At 35.1% G+C, this 19,954-nt stretch overlaps 1 protein-coding gene across 1 annotated transcript; it reads right to left on the reverse strand.

The window, feature by feature from the left end:
• Window positions 1-2,723: 2,723 nt before the first annotated feature.
• LOC134706119 (mucin-2-like) lies at window positions 2,724-16,073 on the reverse strand. The gene is made up of 3 exons (XM_063564828.1): window positions 5,541-16,073; window positions 5,019-5,116; window positions 2,724-2,837 (listed from the first exon to the last, which is right to left on the reverse strand). The coding sequence occupies exons 1-3, from the start codon at window positions 16,048-16,050 to the stop codon at window positions 2,808-2,810; spliced, it is 10,638 nt and encodes a 3,545-aa protein (XP_063420898.1). The 5' UTR covers window positions 16,051-16,073; the 3' UTR covers window positions 2,724-2,807.
• Window positions 16,074-19,954: the final 3,881 nt, after the last annotated feature.

Raw genomic sequence — 19,954 nt, forward strand, 5'->3', positions numbered from 1 at the left:
TGCTCTATTGTCGGGTTTTTGTCTTTTTGACACATTCCCCATTTCCATTTTCAATTTTACTATAAAAAAGATTTGGACATGACCAATTTTATTCGACAATATCGTGCTTTTCAGACATTTGACCTACAGCATTATACAATTTCTCAGCAGGTACGAGTAGTTTATCACTACCATTTGACTGTCATGTTTAAAGAATAAGAGTATTTCAAACTTTATCGTGCGTACCACATCTTCTTCTTCTTTATATTTATTGATGCGGTTGGTAAACTATGGGGTGATGGTCGCATTCGTGCCTTGATAATGGATTCATTTGTTCATGCTGCTGCATCAGTGGATCAGATGCAATGTATGAAACAGATTAAAATAGCAGTAAGAAGCCTGAATTTACAAGACACTCTGATTCATGTGATTAGTTAAAAACAGGGACTTCCGTTCTGGACAACAGGGCAAACATGTCCGCCATCATAATTTCGTTGAATCATTTGTATTCATGATAAATTTCCATGAAGGGTTCTATAGTCATCCTTAGACATGGAGCCGTTCATTTGAAATCAATCAATAACCATTGTCTTTTACATTTGTACAAAGTTACAGCTTTGCGTAGGTAACCTATGTACTACTTTCAAAATATTATTCAGAAAATCTATAAATACCCACATACAGCAACTGAATTTTTTTTTTAGAAAAAACAAGTGACAAGTCACTTATATAAATGTCTCTCATATCTGGTGGATAGGTGTCTCTTTTGCAATCATGGTTTTTGGATGTTTAATTACAGCATGTGAAACCGTATTCTTAAAAGTGTGAATACATAAATCAAAAGGATGTTAAAATGTGTTCGATTAGGACGACAAACATAAAAGGAGATTTAGGGCAAACATTTATAACAACCCAAAGACACAAATAGAGGAAAAAACAACTAGACAAGTATTTTCTAAAAATAGTAAAAGGTATACATGGACATTGGCAATATTACGGATTGTTGACTTTCTTTGCAAACAGCTAGAACTATCCTAAATGCATAAGAATGTCGAAAAATGATATATGTAGCAGAAAAACAACTTCTTATTCTCTTGCGAAAAGTTCAAATATATAGAATGCAGGTTACATCGCAAAAATATGTCTTTAAGTTGCCTTTTTCCGAAAAATCAGTCATAAGACGAATTTTCTTTAAACATTACATATTTTCATTTGTAATATATGTTGCATTTTTTCTTTTGATGTTTTAATGAAATAATTTGTTTAAAAATTGTGTTTATGGTAAACCATGATATATAATCTGCAATTTGATGTTGTATCATACTTTGATAATTACATATGCAGCTCAACTAGAATCCAAAGGAAAGAAGGCGGAGCTTAGCTTTGGTACACCATATTCATGTTCATATTATTCCATGGCTGAAGCTAGCTCCACCCCATAAGTGGTCATTGAATTTGTTTTGGATGTACCAATCGTTCGAGTGTATGTGTATATTACTATTTCTTTATTGTTGTCAGAGATATGGATGTTATATATGTTGCCGTCAATCAAGTATAAAAATGGAACGGGACATAACTGATGCACAGTAAATTTTGATAATAGTTATCAAATGTACCAGGATTATAATCAAGAACGCCAGACGCGCGCTTCGTCTATATAAGACTCATCAGTGACGCTCACATCAAAATATTAATAAAGCCAAACAAGTACAAACTTGAAGAGCATTGATGATCCAAAATTTCAAAAAGTTGTGCCAGATACAGCTAAGTTAATCTATACCTGGGATAAGAAAATCCTTAGTTTTTCCAAAAAATTGTAGTTATCAAAGGTACCAGGATTATAATTTAGTACGCCAGACGCGCGTTTTGTCTACATTAGACTCAACAGTGACGCTCACATCAAAATATTTATAAAGCCAAACGAAAACAAAGTTGAAGAGCATAGAGGATAAAAAATTCCAAAAAGTTGTGCCAAATATAGCTAAGATAATCTATGCCTGGGATAAGAAAATCCTTAGTTTTTCCAAAAAATCAGAGTTTTGTAAACAGGAAATTTATAAAAAAAAAGTCCACATTATTGATAATCATGTCAACACCGAAGTGTTGACTACTGGGCTGGTGATACCCCCGGGGACGAAACGTCCACTAGCAGTGGCATCGACCAAGTGGTGTAAAAAGTATAATTTTTACACCAGATGCGCGTTTCGTCTTCATAAGACTCATCAGTGACGCTCACATGAAATTATTTATAAAGCCAACGAGTACAAAGTTGAAGAGCAAAAAGTTGTGCCAAATACAGCTAAGATAATATATGCTTGGGATAAGAAAATCCTTAGTTTTTCCAAAAATCAGAGTTTTGTAAACAGGAAATTTATAAAAAAAAGTCCACATTATTGATAATCATGTCAACACCGAAGTGTTGACTACTGGGCTGGTGATACCCCCGGGGACGAAACGTCCACTAGCAGTGGCATCGACCAAGTGGTGTAAAAAGTATAATTTTTACACCAGACGCGCGTTTCGTCTACATAAGACTCATCAGTGACGCTCACATCAAAATATTTATAAAGCCAAACAAGTACAAAGTTGAAGAGAATAGATAAAACAACTGCCAGAAACCAAGGAGAAAACAAAATGACGAAACTTGAATCCGTTAAACTTGAAATTTAAGTTTTTTGCCAATACATGAATAACAGACAGATTGACCTGATTTAAAGATTTCATTTAAAAGATACCACAGAATATCTACATACAGACAAAACGCTTTATTACTGTTTTTAAAAATAAAAATGTCGTTGTTTGAATGTTTTGCTTCGTCAAAGTAAGTTTTAAAACGCAGCCATTGGACCAGGAACAACCTACAAATAAAATTAAAACTATTGATGACAAAACATTCATTTTAGGGTGCATAAACAATATTTCTGTCAGGAATATGAAACTGTAAATTTTCACGCAGTTGTCTGTGAATCAAATAAATTTTTGGTTACAGGTAATAACTACGGGGCGCCGAATGGGACTCTTGTGGTTTTGTACAAAATTCAATTCTGTCATAACAAAATCATTTTTGTCTTACAAAACTATGTGCTACAGACTTGTTTTGTGAGAACTTCAATTTTGTAATGACAAAATTCATTTGTGTAGACAAAATTCATTTTTGTCATGACAAAATTCATTTTTGTAGACAAAATTCATATTTGTCATGACAAAAGTCAATTTTGTCTTAAAGGTATGCAAATATAAACATATTTGCATACAAAATTGACTTTTGTTACCTGATATGGAAATTAAATCACAAAAGTCAATTGTGTACGGTAAGATTCAATTTTGTGAGACAAAATTGACTTTTGTGAAACAAAATTAACTTTTGTGAAACAAAATTAACTTTTGTGAGACAAAATTGACTTTTGTGAGACAAAATTGACTTTTGTGAGACAAAATTGACTTTTGTGAGACAAAATTGACTTTTGTAAGACAAAATTGACTTTTGTGAGACAAAATTCAATTTTGTCATTTTTGTTGTGACAAAATTCAATTTTGTCATTTTTGTTGAGACAAAATTCAATTTTGTCATTTTTGTTGAGACAAAAGTCAATTTTGTCATTTTGTTGAGACAAAAGTCAATTTTGTAAATTTTGTTGAGACAAAAGTCAATTTTGTTAATTTTGTTGAGACAAAAGTCAATTTTGTTGAGACAAAAGTCAATTTTGTTGAGACAAAAGTCAATTTTGTCAATTTTGTCAATTTTGTTGAGACAAAAGTCAATTTTGTGACGACAAAATTCATTTTTGTGATGACAAAATTCAATTTTGTAACAACAAAATTGACTTTTATGAGACAAAATTGACTTTCGTGAGACAAAAATCAATTTTGTTGAGACAAAATTCAATTTTGTTAATTTTGTTGAGACAAAATTCAATTTTGTCAATTTTGTTGAGACAAAATTCAATTTTGTTAATTTTGTTGAGACAAAATTTAATTTTGTTAATTTTGTTGAAACAAAATTCAATTTTGTCAATTTTGTTGAGACAAAATTCAATTTTGTCAATTTTGTTGAGACAAAAGTCAATTTTGTCAATTTTGTCTCACAAAAGTCAATTTTGTGAAACAAAAGTCAATTTTGTGTAACAAAAGTAATTTTTGTGTAACAAAAGTCAATTTTGTGTAAGAAAAGTAATTTTTGTGTAACAAAAGTCAATTTTGTGTAACAAAAGTCAATTTTGTGTAACAAAAGTCAATTTTGTGTAACAAAAGTCAATTTTGTGTAACAAAAGTCAATTTTGTGTAACAAAAGTCAATTTTGTGTAACAAAAGTCGATTTTGTATGCAAATTAGTTCACAGAAACCAAATTAAACTAATTTGAATACAAAATTGACTTTTGTCGCTCAATTTTCAAATTAGGTAACAAAAGTCAAGTCTGTGTAACAAAAATGAATTTTGTCATGACAAAAGTGACTTGTGTCCGCTGATAGATAATTTTGTATGACAAAATTTCAAATTTGTAGTATGATACAAATTTTGTTAAACTGAACTCATTTTTGTTGAACAAAAGTCACTTTTGTCCGTACAAAATTGAATTTTTAGTACAAAACCACAAGAGTCCCATTCGGCGCCCCGTAATAACAGCCAGTTTGGTTATCTAGCGAATTGGGTCAAGATAATTACCCGTATGATTGTTTAATGATACCCAATTGACCAATGAGGATTGAGTGCGTGTTAACTCTTCACATGCGTTTTCATTAGTCAGCCTTATATCAATTTCACTCAATGCTAGCGGACGCCATTTTTGTTTTAGTCTAGTTTAAGAAAAAATTTAAATAACAACCACTTAGCTCTTAAAAAAAACACCAGTTGCTTCTCTCTTAGAAGATTTCTGCATATAATGTTCCTACACATAGTTTTCATCAAAATTATTGAAAAATGTTTGTTGCATCATAGATTGGTTTGATAGCTTTAATGGAATTGAATAACTTGGAAGTATCGTGGGAAGTATATTACAACTCATCAAGATTTCTAGTAAAACATGGCTGAAATTACTCACCTTAGCAAGTGCCCTATTCTTTTCGATGTAGCAATACACGACAATTATGCAAACAGTCGCCATAACAAATCCAATGACAGCAACAATTATAATAATAACTGAAAAAAAATATCAAAATAGCGGTATTGGCATTATATACTTTGGAAACATAATGGTACACTTTAAATCTGATAAAATAGATCATAGATCAGCAAAGGAAACGCCATTGGCATTGAAAAATCTTATTGCCAAAACGATATTTATTTTGATCGTAAAAAAATCTTTCAACTTGTTTATCTTAAATGTACATTTATTGCATTATTTAGTAATCGTTACATCGATGTCCATATGAATACTCTAATTGCAAAATAACAAGGATTTCATAATAAAAAACAGAGTTATTTCGATTCTAATTTACTTACAATTTTAAAAACGGCAACTAATAAGTAAATCGTTCCAATCAACCGTACCCTTATATTAAGTAAGATATATTTCGATTGAAAATAGTTCTATTTTCTTAAAATATCGATAAAAATAACTTACTGATGAAAACTGTCTCTGTTGGAGATGTAGTGGTAGTTGTAGTTTCTGTCGATGTTGTTTCTGAAAAGGTAATTGTAGTTGTTTCTGTTGGTGCAGTTTCTGTTGTACTTTGATCAGTTGTAGTGTATGTCGTTGAAATTGATGGAATCGAGGTTTCTGTCGTTTGATCTAAAGTTTCTGTTGTTGTTGGTTCTGAAACAGTTATGGAAGATGTTTCTTTTGGTATAGTTTCTGTTGAACTTTGATCAGTTGTAATATGTGACGTTGTAATTGCGGTTTCTGTTGCTGTCATTGAGGTTTCTGTCATTCGAACTGAAGTGTCTGTCGTTGGTTCTGAAGCAGTTATTGTAGTTGTTTCTTCTTGTGAAGTTTCTGTTGTACTTTGTTCAGTTGTAGTTTGTGACGTTGTAATTGCGGTTTCTGTTGCTGGAATTGAGGTTTCCGTCTTTCGAACTGAAGTTTCTGTCGTTGGTTCTGAATGAGTTGTTGTCGTTGCTTCTATCGGCGAAGTTTCTGTTGTACTTTGATCAGTTGTAGATTGCGACGTTGTAGTTCTGATGTCTGCTGATGGAATTGAGATTTCTGTTGTTCGAACTGAAGTTTTTGTCGATGTTGGCTCAGAATGATTTACTGTCGTTGTTTCTGTCGGCGAGGTTTCTGTTGTTCTTCGATCTGTTGTATTTTGTGAAGTTGAAATTGTGGTTTCTGTAGTAGGAATTGAGGTTTCTGTTGTTCCAACCGATGTTATTGTCGTTGATGGTTCAGAATGAGTTACTGTCGTTGTTTCTGTCGGCGAAGTTTCTGTTGTACTTTGATCGGTTGTACTTTGATCAGTTGTAGTTTGTGTGGTTGACAATATGGTTTGAGTTGATGGAATTGAGGTTTCCGTCGTTTGAACTGTAGTTTCTGTCGATGTTGGCACAGAATGAGTTACTGTCGTTGTTTTTGTCGGCGTAGTTTCTGTTGAACTTTGATCAGTTGTATTTTGATCAGTTGTAGTATGTGTGGTTGACAATGTAATTTGAGTTGATGGAATTGAGGTTTCCGTCGTTTGATCTGTAGTTTCTGTCGATGTTGGCACAGAATGAGTTACTGTCGTTGTTTCTGTCGGCGAAGTTTCTGTTGTACTTTGATCAGTTGTAGTTTGTGTGGTTGACAATGTAGTTTGAGTTGATGGAATTGAGGTTTCCGTCGATGTTGGCACAGAATGAGTTACTGTCGTTGTTTCTGTCGGCAAAGTTTCTGTTGTACTTTGATCGGTTGTAGTTTCGGTCGTTTGAACCGAAGATTCTGTTGTTCTGGGTTGTGTAGTTTTCATGGTGGTTGTCAATAGCGTAGACTCTGTTGTTTGGACTGATGTCTCCATAGTCGTTTCCGTTATGATGTCTGTCGTTGATTGCACTGAAGTGGTTTGATCAGTTGTTGGTGAATCAGTAGTGATTGTTTCATTTTTACATTCGTAGCAGCAAATCCATACACAGCATGGACAATTGATATTAGAATAGTTGCCGTTGCTTTGTATGGTCATATTACATGGATGGAAACATTCGTGACCGCTGTTGTTCGAATATATCCAGTCATCTTCAGTAGAAGACATATTTGTAGAGTTTTCAACCTTGCAATGAAAACAACATGATGAACAGCATCTATGTGACCAGTTACCAGACACTATTTTTTCTTCAGTACTGTTCGAATAACCACAGCAGTTGCAAACGTTACTGCAATAAGGAAAAGAACTGTCAAATGTGCAATTCGTCTCATAGTTGTTGGTACCATTATTGCAACATGATATACAAGAAAAAGAAGAACAGTTCTTAGCACTGATATAACCATACTTCCACAGATTTAGATCGCCATCGATTGACTCATTTATCTGACATGAGCTATGGTTCGTATATCCATATACCCAGTCATCATCGTCATTTGTAACGTTTTGTTTTGTTCTTTTGCAACACACTTGGTCGTATTTGTAACCCTCAGGTTTGTCCTTATTATAGTCATTTTCAAATGTATCACTGTCAATAGCACATGGACAGCAACAGCTGCATGCAAATTGTAGACAATTTGATGGATCAGTAGGTTTAGTAGGTATGGTTGATGTTGTAGTTTCCATTGCTGTTGATGATGACATGTCTGTTACAGTTGTCTGTGAAGTAGTAATCGGCGTTGTTTCTGTCGGCGAAGTTTCTGTTGTACTTTGATCAGTTGTAGGTTGTGTGGTTGACAATGTAGTTTGAGTTGATGGAATTGAGGTTTCCGTCGTTTGAACTGTAGTTTCTGTCGATGTTGGTACAGGATAAGTTACTGTCGTTGTTTCTGTCGGCGAAGTTTCTGTTGAACTTTGATCAGTTGTAGTATGTGTGATTGACAATGTAGTTTTAGTTGATGGAAATGAGGTTTCCGTCGTTTGAACTGTAGTTTCTGTCGATGTTGGCACAAATTGAGTTACTGTCGTTGTTTCTGTCGGCGAAGTTTCTGTTGAACTTTGATCAGTTGTAGTATGTGTGGTTGACAATGTAGTTTGAGTTGATGGAATTGAGGTTTCCGTCGTTTGAACTGTAGTTTCTGTCGATGTTGGCACAGAATGGGTTACTGTCGTTGTTTCTGTCGGCGAAGTTTCTGTTGTACTTTGATCAGTTGTAGTTTGTGTGGTTGACAATGTAGTTTGAGTTGAAGGAATTGAGGTTTCCGTCGATTTTGGCACAGAATGAGTTACTGTCGTTGTTTCTGTCGGCGAAGTTTCTGTTGTACTTTGATCAGTTGTAGTTTGTGTGGTTGACAATGTAGTTTGAGTTGATGGAATTGAGGTTTCCGTCGATGTTGGCACAGAATATGTTACTGTCGTTGTTTCTGTCGGCAAAGTTTCTGTTGTACTTTGATCGGTTGTAGTTTCGGTCGTTTGAACCGAAGTTTCTGTTGTTCTGGGTTGTGTAGTTTTCATGGTGGTTGACAATAGCGTAGACTCTGTTGTTTGGACTAATGTCTCCATAGTCGTTTCCGTTATGATGTCTGTCGTTGATTGCATTGAAGTGGTTTGATCAGTTGTTGGTGAATCAGTAGTGATTGTTTCATTTTTACATTCGTAGCAGCAAATCCATACACAGCATGGACAATTGATATTTGAATAGTTGCCGTTGCTTTGTATGGTCATATTACATGGATGGAAACATTCGTGACCGCTGTTGTTCGAATATATCCAGTCATCTTCAGTAGAAGACATGTTTGTAGAGTTTTCAACCTTGCAATGAAAACAACATGATGAACAGCATCTATGTGACCAGTTACCAGACACTATGTTTTCTTCAGTACTGTTCGAATAACCACAGCAGTTGCAAACGTTACTGCAATAAGGACAAGAACTGTCAAATGTGCAATTCGTCTCATAGTTGTTGGTACCATTATTGCAACATGATATACAAGAAAAAGAAGAACAGTTCTTAGCACTGATATAACCATACTTCCACAGATCTAGATCGCCATCGATTGACTCATTTATCTGACATGAGCTTTGGTTCGTATATCCATATACCCAGTCATCATCGTCATTTGTAACGATTTGTTTTGTTCTTTTGCAACACACTTGGTCGTATTTGTAACCCTCAGGTTTGTCCTTATTATAGTCATTTTCAAATGTATCACTGTCAATAGCACATGGACAGCAACATCTGCACGCAAATTGTAGACAATTTGATGGATCAGTAGGTTTAGTAGGTATGGTTGATGTTGTAGTTTCCATTGCTGTTGATGATGACATGTCTGTTACAGTTGTCTGTGAAGTAGTAATCGGCGTTGTTTCTGTCGGCGAAGTTTCTGTTGTACTTTGATCAGTTGTAGGTTGTGTGGTTGACACTGTAGTTTGAGTTGATGGAATTGAGGTTTCCGTCGTTTGAACTGTAGTTTCTGTCGATGTTGGTACAGGATAAGTTACTGTCGTTGTTTCTGTCGGCGACGTTTCTGTTGTACTTTGATCAGTTGTAGTTTGTGTGGTTGACAATGTAGTTTGAGTTGATGGAATTGAGGTTTCCGTCGTTTGAACTGTAGTTTCTGTCGATGTTGGTACAGGATAAGTTACTGTCGTTGTTTCTGTCGGCGAAATTTCTGTTGTACTTTGAGTGGTTGTACTTTGATCAGTTGTAGTTTGTGTGGTTGACAATATGGTTTGAGTTGATGGAATTGAGGTTTCCGTCGTTTGAACTGTAGTTTCTGTCAATGTTGGCACAGAATGAGTTACTGTCGTTGTTTCTGTCGGCGAAGTTTCTGTTGAACTTTGATCAGTTGTACTTTGATCAGTTGTAGTATGTGTGGTTGACAATGTAGTTTGAGTTGATGGAATTGAGGTTTCCGTCGTTTGAACTGTAGTTTCTGTCGATGTTGGTACAGGATAAGTTACTGTCGTTGTTTCTGTCGGCGACGTTTCTGTTGTACTTTGATCAGTTGTAGTTTGTGTGGTTGACAATGTAGTTTGAGTTGATGGAATTGAGGTTTCCGTCGTTTGAACTGTAGTTTCTGTCGATGTTGGTACAGGATAAGTTACTGTCGTTGTTTCTGTCGGCGAAATTTCTGTTGTACTTTGAGTGGTTGTACTTTGATCAGTTGTAGTTTGTGTGGTTGACAATATGGTTTGAGTTGATGGAATTGAGGTTTCCGTCGTTTGAACTGTAGTTTCTGTCGATGTTGGCACAGAATAAGTTACTGTCGTTGTTTCTGTCGGCGAAGTTTCTGTTGTACTTTTATCAGTTGTAGTTTGTGTGGTTGACAATGTAGTTTGAGTTGATGGAATTGAGGTTTCCGTCGATGTTGGCACAGAATGAGTTACTGTCGTTGTTTCTGTCGGCAAAGTTTCTGTTGTTCTTTGATCAGTTGTAGTTTGTGTGGTTGACAATGTAGTTTGAGTTGATGGAATTGAGGTTTCCGTCGATGTTGGCACAAAATGAGTTACTGTCGTTGTTTCTGTCGGCGAAGTTTCTGTTGTACTGTGATCAGTTGTAGTTTCGGTCGTTTGAACCGAAGTTTCTGTTGTTCTGGGTTGTGTAGTTTTCATGGTGGTTGACAATAGCGTAGACTCTGTTGTTTGGACTGATGTCTCCATAGTCGTTTCCGTTATGATGTCTGTGGTTGATTGCATTGAAGTGGTTTGATCAGTTGTTGGTGAATCAGTAGTGATTGTTTCATTTTTACATTCGTAGCAGCAAATCCATACACAGCATGCACAATTTATATGAGAATAGTGTTCGTTGCTTTGTATGGTCAGATTACATGGATGGAAACATTCATGACCGATGTTGTTCGAATATATCCAGTCATCGTCAGTAGAAGACATATTTGTAGAGTTTTCAACCTTACAATGAAAACAACATGATGAACAGCATCGGTGTGACCAGTTAACAGACATTATTTTTAATTCAGTACTGTTCGCAAAACCACAGCAGTTGTAAACGTTAATGCAAAAGTGACAAGAACTGTCAAAGGTGCAATTCATCTCATAGCTGTTGGTACCATTATTACAACATGATATCCATGAAAAAGAAGAACAGTTCTTAGCACTGTTATAACCATACGTCCACAGATCTAGATTTCCATCGATTGTCTCATTTATCTGACATAAGCTTTGGTTCGTATGTCCATATACCCAGTCATCATCGTCATTTGTCATTTTTTGCTTTGTTTCCTTTGGCGAAGTTCCCGTTGTACTTTGATCAGTTGTAGTTTGTGTGGTTGACAATGTGGTTTGAGTTGATGGAATTGAGGTTTCCGTCGTTTGAACTGTAGTTTCTGTCGATGTTGGGACAGAATGAGTTACTGTCGTTGTTTCTGTTGGCGACGTTTCTGTTGTACTTTGTTCAGTTGTACTGTGATCTGTTGTAGTTTGTTTGGTTGACAATGTGGTTTGAGTTGATGGAATTGAGGTTTCTGTCGTTTGAACTGTAGTTTCTGTCGATGTTGGCACATAATGAGTTACTGTCGTTGTTTCTGTCGGCGAAGTTTCTGTTGTACTTTGATCGATTGTAGTTTCTGTCGTTTGAACCGAAGTTTCTGTTGTTTTGGTAAGTGTACTTTCCATGCTGGTTGACCATAGCCTAGACTCTGTTGTTTGGACTGATGTCTCCATAGTCGTTTCAGTTATGATGTCTGTCGTTGATTGAATTGAAGTAGTTTGGTCAGTTGTTGGTGAATCAGAAGTGATTGTTTCATTTTTACATTCGTAGCAGCAAATCCTTACACAGCATGAACAATTTATATGAAAATAGTGTTCGTTGCTTTGTATGGTCGTATTACATGGATGAAAACATTCGGGACCGCTGTTGTTTGAATATATCCAGTCATCGCCAGTAGAAGTCATAGTTGTAGAGTTTTCCCCCTTATAATGACAACAACAAGGTGAACAGCATCGGCGTGACCAGTTAACATACACCATTGTATCATCAGTACTGTTCGAATTGCCACAGCAGTTGCAAACGTTACTACAATAGTGACAAGAACTGTCAAAGGTGCAATTCAGCTTATAGCTGTTGGTACCATTATTGCAACATGATATACAAGGAAAAGAAGAACAGTTCTTAGCACTGATATACCCATACTTCCACAGATCTAGATTGCCATCGATTGACCCATTTATCTGACATAAGCTTTGGTTCGTATATCCATATACCCAGTCATCATCGTCATTTGTAATGTTTTGTTTTGTTCTTTTGCAACACACTGGGTCGTATATGTAACCCTCGGGCTTATCCTTATAATAGTCATTTTCAAATGTGTGATTGTCAATACCACATGGACAGCAACAGCTGCACGCCAAATTTAGACAATTTGATGAATCAGTAGGCTTTGTAGGTATAGGTAAAGTTGTAGTTTCCATTGCTGTTGATGATGCCATGTCTGTTATAGTTGTCTGTGAAGTAGTAACCGGAGTTGTTTCCTTTGGCGAAGTTTCCGTTGTACTTTGATCAGTTGTAGTTTGTGTGGTTGACAATGTGGTTGGAGTTGATGGAATTGAGGTTTCCGTCGTTTGAACTGTAGTTGCTGTCGATGTTGGCACATAATGAGTTACTATCGTTGTTTCTGTTGGCGACGTTTCTGTTGTACTTTGATCAGTTGTAGTTTGTGTGGTTGACAATATGGTTTGAGTTGATGGAATAAAGGTTTCCGTCGTTTGAACTGTAGTTTCTGTCGATGTTGGCAAATAATGAGTTACTGTCGTTGTTTCTGTCGGCGAAGTTTCTGTCGAACTTTGATCGGTTGTACTTTGATCAGTTGTAGTTTGTGTGGTGGACAATGTTGTTTGAGTTGATGGAATTGAGGTTTCCGTTGTTTGAACTGTAGTTTCTGTCGATGTTGGCACAGAATGAGTTACTGTCGTTGTTTCTGTCGGCGAAGTTTCTGTTGTACTTTGATCAGTTGTAGTTTGTGTGGTTGACAATGTAGTTTGAGTTGATGGAATTGAGGTTTCCGTCGATGTTGGCACAGAATGAGTTACTGTCGTTGTTTCTGTCGGCAAAGTTTCTGTTGTACTTTGATCGGTTGTAGTTTCGGTCGTTTGAACCGAAGTTTCTGTTGTTCTGGGTTGTGTAGTTTTTATGGTGGTTGACAATAGCGTAGACTCTGTTGTTTGGACTGATGTTTCCATAGTCGTTTCCGTTATGATGTCTGTCGTTGATTGCATTGAAGTGGTTTGATCAGTTGTTGGTGAATCAGTAGTGATTGTTTCATTTTTACATTCGTAGCAGCAAATCCATACACAGCATGGACAATTGATATTAGAATAGTTGCCGTTGCTTTGTATGGTCATATTACATGGATGGAAATATTCGTGACCGCTGTTGTTCGAATATATCCAGTCATCTTCAGTAGAAGACATATTTGTAGAGTTTTCAACCTTGCAATGAAAACAACATGATGAACAGCATCTATGTGACCAGTTACCAGACACTATTTTTTCTTCAGTACTGTTCGAATAACCACAGCAGTTGCAAACGTTACTGCAATAAGGACAAGAACTGTCAAATGTGCAATTCGTCTCATAGTTGTTGGTACCATTATTGCAACATGATATACAAGAAAAAGAAGAACAGTTCTTAGCACTGATATAACTATACTTCCACAGATCTAGATCGCCATCGATTGACTCATTTATCTGACATAAGCTTTGGTTCGTATGTCCATATACCCAGTCATCATCGTCATTTGTCATTTTTTGTTTTGTTTCCTTTGGCGAAGTTCCCGTTGTACTTTGATCAGTTGTAGTTTGTGTGGTTGACAATGTGGTTTGAGTTGATGGAATTGAGGTTTCCGTCGTTTGAACTGTAGTTTCTGTCGATGTTGGGACAGAATGAGTTACTGTCGTTGTTTCTGTTTGCGACGTTTCTGTTGTACTTTGTTCAGTTGTACTGTGATCTGTTGTAGTTTGTGTGGTTGACAATGTGGTTTGAGATGATGGAATTGAGGTTTCCGTCGTTTGAACTGTAGTTGCTGTCGATGTTGGGACAGAATGAGTTACTGTCGTTGTTTCTATTGGCGACGTTTCTGTTGTACTTTGATCAGTTGTACTGTGATCTGTTGTAGTTTGTGTGGTTGACAATATGGTTTGAGTTGATGGAATTGAGGTTTCTGTCGTTTGAACTGTAGTTTCTGTCGATGTTGGCACAGAATGAGTTACTGTCGTTGTTTCTGTCGGCGAAGTTTCTGTTGTACTTTGATCGATTGTAGTTTCTGTCGTTTGAACCGAAGTTTCTGTTGTTTTGGTAAGTGTACTTTCCATGCTGGTTGACCATAGCGTAGACTCTGTTGTTTGGACTGATGTCTCGATAGTCGTTTCAGTTATGATGTCTGTCGTTGATTGCATTGAAGTGGTTTGATCAGTTGTTGGTGAATCAGAAGTGATTGTTTCATTTTTACATTCGTAGCAGCAAATCCTTACACAGCATGAACAATTTATATGAAAATAGTGTTCGTTGCTTTGTATGGTCGTATCACATGGGTGGAAACATTCAGGACGGCTGTTGTTTGAATATATCCAGTCATCGCCAGTAGAAGTCATAGTTGTAGAGTTTTTACCCTTATAATGGCAACAACAAGGTGAACAGCATCGGTGTGACCAGTTAACATACACCATTGTATCATCAGTACTGTTCGAATAACCACAGCAGTTGCAAACGTTACTGCAATAGTGACAAGAACTATCAAAGGTGCAATTCATTTCATAGCTGTTTGTACCATTATTGCAACATGAGATACATGAAAAAGAAGAACAGTTCTTAGCACTGATATAACCATACTTCCACAGATCTAGATCGCCATCGATTGTCCCATTTATCTGACATAAGCTTTGGTTCGTATATCCATATACCCAGTCATCATCGTCATTTGTAACGTTTTGTTTTGGTCTTTTGCAGCACACTTGATCGTATATGTTATCCTTATCATAGTCATTTTCAAAGGTATGATTGTCAATGGCACATGGATAGCAACAGCTGCACGCAAAAAGAAGACAATTTGATGGATCAGTAGGCTTAATAGGCATGGTTGAAGTTGTAGTTTTTATTGTTGTTGATGACACCATGTCTGTTACAGTTGTCTGTGAAGTAGTAACCGGCGTTGTTTCCTTTTGCGACGTTTCTGTTGTACTTTGATCAGTTGTAGTTTGTGTGGTTGCCAATGTGGTTTGAGTTGATGGAATTGAGGTTTCCGTCGTTTGAACTGTAGTTTCTGTCGATGTTGGCACAGAATGAGTTACTGTCGTTGTTTCTGTCGGCGAAGTTTCCGTTGTACTTTGATCAGTTGTACTTTGTGTGGATGACAATGTGGTTTGAGTTGATGGAATTGAGGTTTCTGTCGTTTGAACTGTAGTTATTGTCGAAATTGGTTCAGAATGAGTTACTGTCGACGTTTCTGTTGTGATTGCCGACGATGTTGATATTATGCTTTGCTCTGTTTTTAGAATGGTGCTAATTTCTTCAGTGGTCGAAGACTCCGATGTGGTATTATCCTTGTCGCATTCGCAGCATTGAATCAACGTGCAGCATCCAACACAATAACCACAACTATGTTTGGAACAATTTAGACTAATGTTACATTGGCCGAGACATTCATTAGAACTAGAGTTGGAATACGTGTAAATCCAACCATCATCGTCATCAGTCGTAACAAAAGCTGTTTCATTTACACTTGTATTCAGTTGAAAAGACACACAGCCTTTACATAAACAATTGTCAAGAATCTGTTTACTGGATTCGTTTGTCGAATAGTTATAACTCTTCAGATATCCATATATCCATGTGATGTCGTTCCTATCTGTGTAATTAGTAGGACTTTCGATCTCTCGCAAATATCCGTATGTCCATTCATCACTTTCGCAGTCTTGCATATGTCCATATTTCCATCCGTCACTTTCGCTGGTTGCTGTTTGGTTTGACACTTCATATACTATAGGACAACAAAGGCAGCCGTGATTGTAATTTATTTCATTGTTTGTACCATTTACATGTTCAGAGCTAATGGTATGACAACACACCATACATTTTTGGGTGTCATATTGAGTTATTGTGCCTGAAATAGTAACAACATAATAATTATTGAGCATTGTGTTTCAAACACGAACATGTTTACGTAAATTTTGAAAGAAATCCTAAAAATTTTTAAGGGAACAAAAGTATTATTACTACATTCGATTAAAAACATGTCTTTTTATGTTGATTTCAATCATGCAGGCTTTTTTTTTAATTTCTGAAAGACATAAAGGAAGTTCAAACTTTTAAAATCTAAACTATTATGCAAGTCATTGTTCCTTAGAAATTCATTGAAAGGACAGTACGATTGTTGTCTTGTACTATTGTAAATTCAGAAATTATTGCAAGGTGTTTATTGATGCGAAAAATGCGACAAAGATGTAAACGCAATAATTTAAGTTCGTATTTTGAAATATTTTAAATAAATTTAACAGGGTTATTTGAAGTTATCCGTCGACTCGAACTTGCTATCTGGTGAGGGAAAATTGTATACGTTCTTTCTGTAATTTCGGCAATATTGGAGACTAGTTTCGATCTATTTTTAGGGGAGTAGGGGCATTAAGGCCTAGTTTTAGCCCAAGAAAATAAAATGTTTGATAACCATTTCAAATTGGCACATACTGTTTAGAAATGCATAGGGTCAAGAAATATAAATGAAAAACATAAAGATTTTATCTGAAGACGTCACAATTACGTCACAATATATACTGTTTCCACAAAAATGGTGAAAAATCCAGATTTTATGTAGTTTTCTATCTTTATGTCTGTTGTGGAAACATCCTGCGCAGCCAAGAAACAACAAACTAATTTAACAGAAGCTTTATTATAACTTTTGGCATAATCTTACCAAATATAAAGTTGTTTCTTGGGTGCGCACATATTTTTGCAATCTAAAATATACTTAAAAGTTGATGAAAAAACAAGGAAAATCACGAAATGTAACAAAATATGCAAATTAGGTCATGATTTATTGCCATGGTAACTTGTTCAATGTTAAATTTGTTTTGTTTTTCTTAGTACCTTATACCTTAGTCAAGTTTTCTGTTATCTAAGAATATGTATGATCACTTTTGAATTTGCAGTTATTTTTGGGCCAAATAAGGGGCTTATTGCCCCTACTTCCCAAAAGTAGACAAACGCTTTTACAATTTCAGGGTTACCGATCAACTGTCTTTACTTTAAAATTGTATTTATATATTTTACTTTGTTTGTAAATATTGTTTTTTTTGGAGATAATAATGATATTTATAGAATTCTACAATCCATTCCGATGTAATGAACATTCAATTTATTTTTGTAAATTTAAACAGTTATTTTACAGCCCTCATAAAGTACCATTCAGGGAAAAACATTTGTAAACATCAGAGCTCGAGTATTCCCTTATTTTGTCTTAGATTGAGCTTAAATTATGAAAAAAAGTAAAATCACAAAAATACTGAACTCAGTTCGGAAAGTCCATAATCACATGACAAAAATAACAAAACGCATCAAAAACGAATGAACAAGAAATGTCATATTCCTGACTTGGTACAGACATTTTCAAATGTAGAAAATGGTGGATTAAACCTGGTTCTATAGCGCTAACCCTCTCATTAAAGACCATTTAAACAGACATTTATGACTAACTCAAATAGTTTTTAAACTTGATTTTCGTAGTTTTAGTTAATTTCCTAGTATATAGGTTATCCTAAGTTCAAATAACCTTCGTTTAGTGGTTATCAAAGACAGTGATCGGTTACACAATGGGAAAGAACCACTTTCGAGTTCGATAATACGCTTGATGAACTTTGATAGTAAAAGTATACAGGTAGTTCCCTCTGTCTGGTAAATAACATCATAAAGGATTGCACAATTTACAAACTTTTCCGGTGAAGGACATAAATCGAAAGTAGTCTATTAAATTTTTCCGCCGCTCTGTAATTTTGGTAAAATTGAATCAATAAAAAGGGAGACAACATAATATTGGCATGTGTTATTGTTATTGTAAGACGAAACTTAAGATACTAAAGGTAATATTTTCCTTCTTAAGTATTTTTTGCGTGACAATAAAAACACACCTTGACAAAATTTATGTACGTTTCAGCAATAAAGTTTTTCGACAGGTTGTAGTTATTCATATGGACACTGATTATGCCCCTTTAATAACCGAATTGTTCCTGTATTGTTATAAATGTGTTTTGGCAAATCAGTCTTAATTCTATGTTATTGATAAATTCAAACTCATTTACCTTTATCGTGATGATTTTCGATAAATTATTTAAGAACTCTCTTAAAATACTGCCGGAATTTATCCTTAGGAACATTTTTTGAATGAATAAAATATCAACAGCAAACAAACATCCTTTCTAAGATTTAGATATTGCGGATTCTCGAATTGTATGGCTACTTAAACCTTCCCAAACCCATTGTATAAAAAACATTTCATCTACGTGTGGTTGCCAGTGATATTAAAAGATGGTTGGGTAAATTTAAGGGTTATAACTAAAAAGTTGAATCAATATATGCTACAGTTGTTTATGAAATTAACATGTCTGTGGACTGTGGATGGCACTCAAAGGGGATTTTTCGTTTAACAAAACGTGACATTTTCATGTTCTAATCCTTGGAGAAACAGTTTCTTACATAACAACTAGTGGATTACTTAGTATCGGATACTCCAAGCTCGAGGCTCGGACTTCAAAATTGATATTTCAACAATCTTGACTGGAGATAGGCGAATATCCACTGATATCAATGTAAGAATCTATATTTAACACGAGGAGTTCTACATATAAATTAAAGACAAATAGGGCCACTTTTCTTTACCCATTATTATTTTTCTTTTTTGCAGGACTGTTTCGCTTTGGCACCGTCTTACGGTGTTTAATATCCCAACTCGTTATCTATGCCCGTGTCTGACTGTAGTGACGTTTTGAATTTCCATGAGTGTAATCTTTGTTTTACTGGTAAATTATGAAGTCTAAGATTTCGTTATCACAAATTACGTTTAAAAATGAACCTAAAATAAATATTTCATTAGATACAAAGATTTGGATTGGTGGTTTTTCTGTACAATTTTCTGCATATTGATTGATTATAAAGTTGTCTACATGCAAAGATATTTGATTGTTTTTATCAATTATTTACATAATTAATGTATATGATAAAACAATAACAGTGCTACTTTGGTAGTTGATCTTATTGATATTTGTAACGACAATTACATCATATTTAAATGATTGGTTTAAAATCATATGTTTTTACATCAATTTAAAAAAAATTCTCACGAACTTATATAACCATCATTCAGTCGATTTAAATATTGTTGTTTAGCATCATTAACGGTACTGCAAACATAAAAGTACATTCGTTTAATTAGGGAGCAATGAATCGTGAACATTGAAGTAAATTTATAACTTTTACTTATAGTAAACGCCTTGCCAAGTGTTGAAAAGAGATGTAAATTATCGAACAGACGTGATAATTAAAATAAGAAATATAGAATAAAAGTTTCAAGTCATAATTTGTGCTAACGAAATCCTTGACTTAAATAATACAATGATGACTGCTGTACACATATTTTGACTTTTTTTATTTATTATGTCTGTTTAGTTCAGGCATCATTGTAAATATAACGGAATTTGATGAGTGAGAGGTTTTGCGCTTTAAAACCAGGTTTAATCCACCGTTTATTTTATTTGAAAATGCCTGTACCAAGTCAGGAATATAAGAGTTCTTGTCCATTCTTTAAATCTTCTTTAACTGAATTTGTATTGGTATATAGTCTCGTAAAAACAAAAACCACGGATACCCCGACTCACCGGTCACCATGTTAACTAAAGTATGAAACAACAAACTTCGACAATAACTTTGCCTATTGATATACTTGTAATATGAATATATTTCTGAAGCTCACTAATACCGAATCTATAA

This window comes from Mytilus trossulus, chromosome 2 (genome assembly GCF_036588685.1).
Source record: "Mytilus trossulus isolate FHL-02 chromosome 2, PNRI_Mtr1.1.1.hap1, whole genome shotgun sequence".
Lineage (NCBI taxonomy): Eukaryota > Metazoa > Mollusca > Bivalvia > Mytilida > Mytilidae > Mytilus > Mytilus trossulus.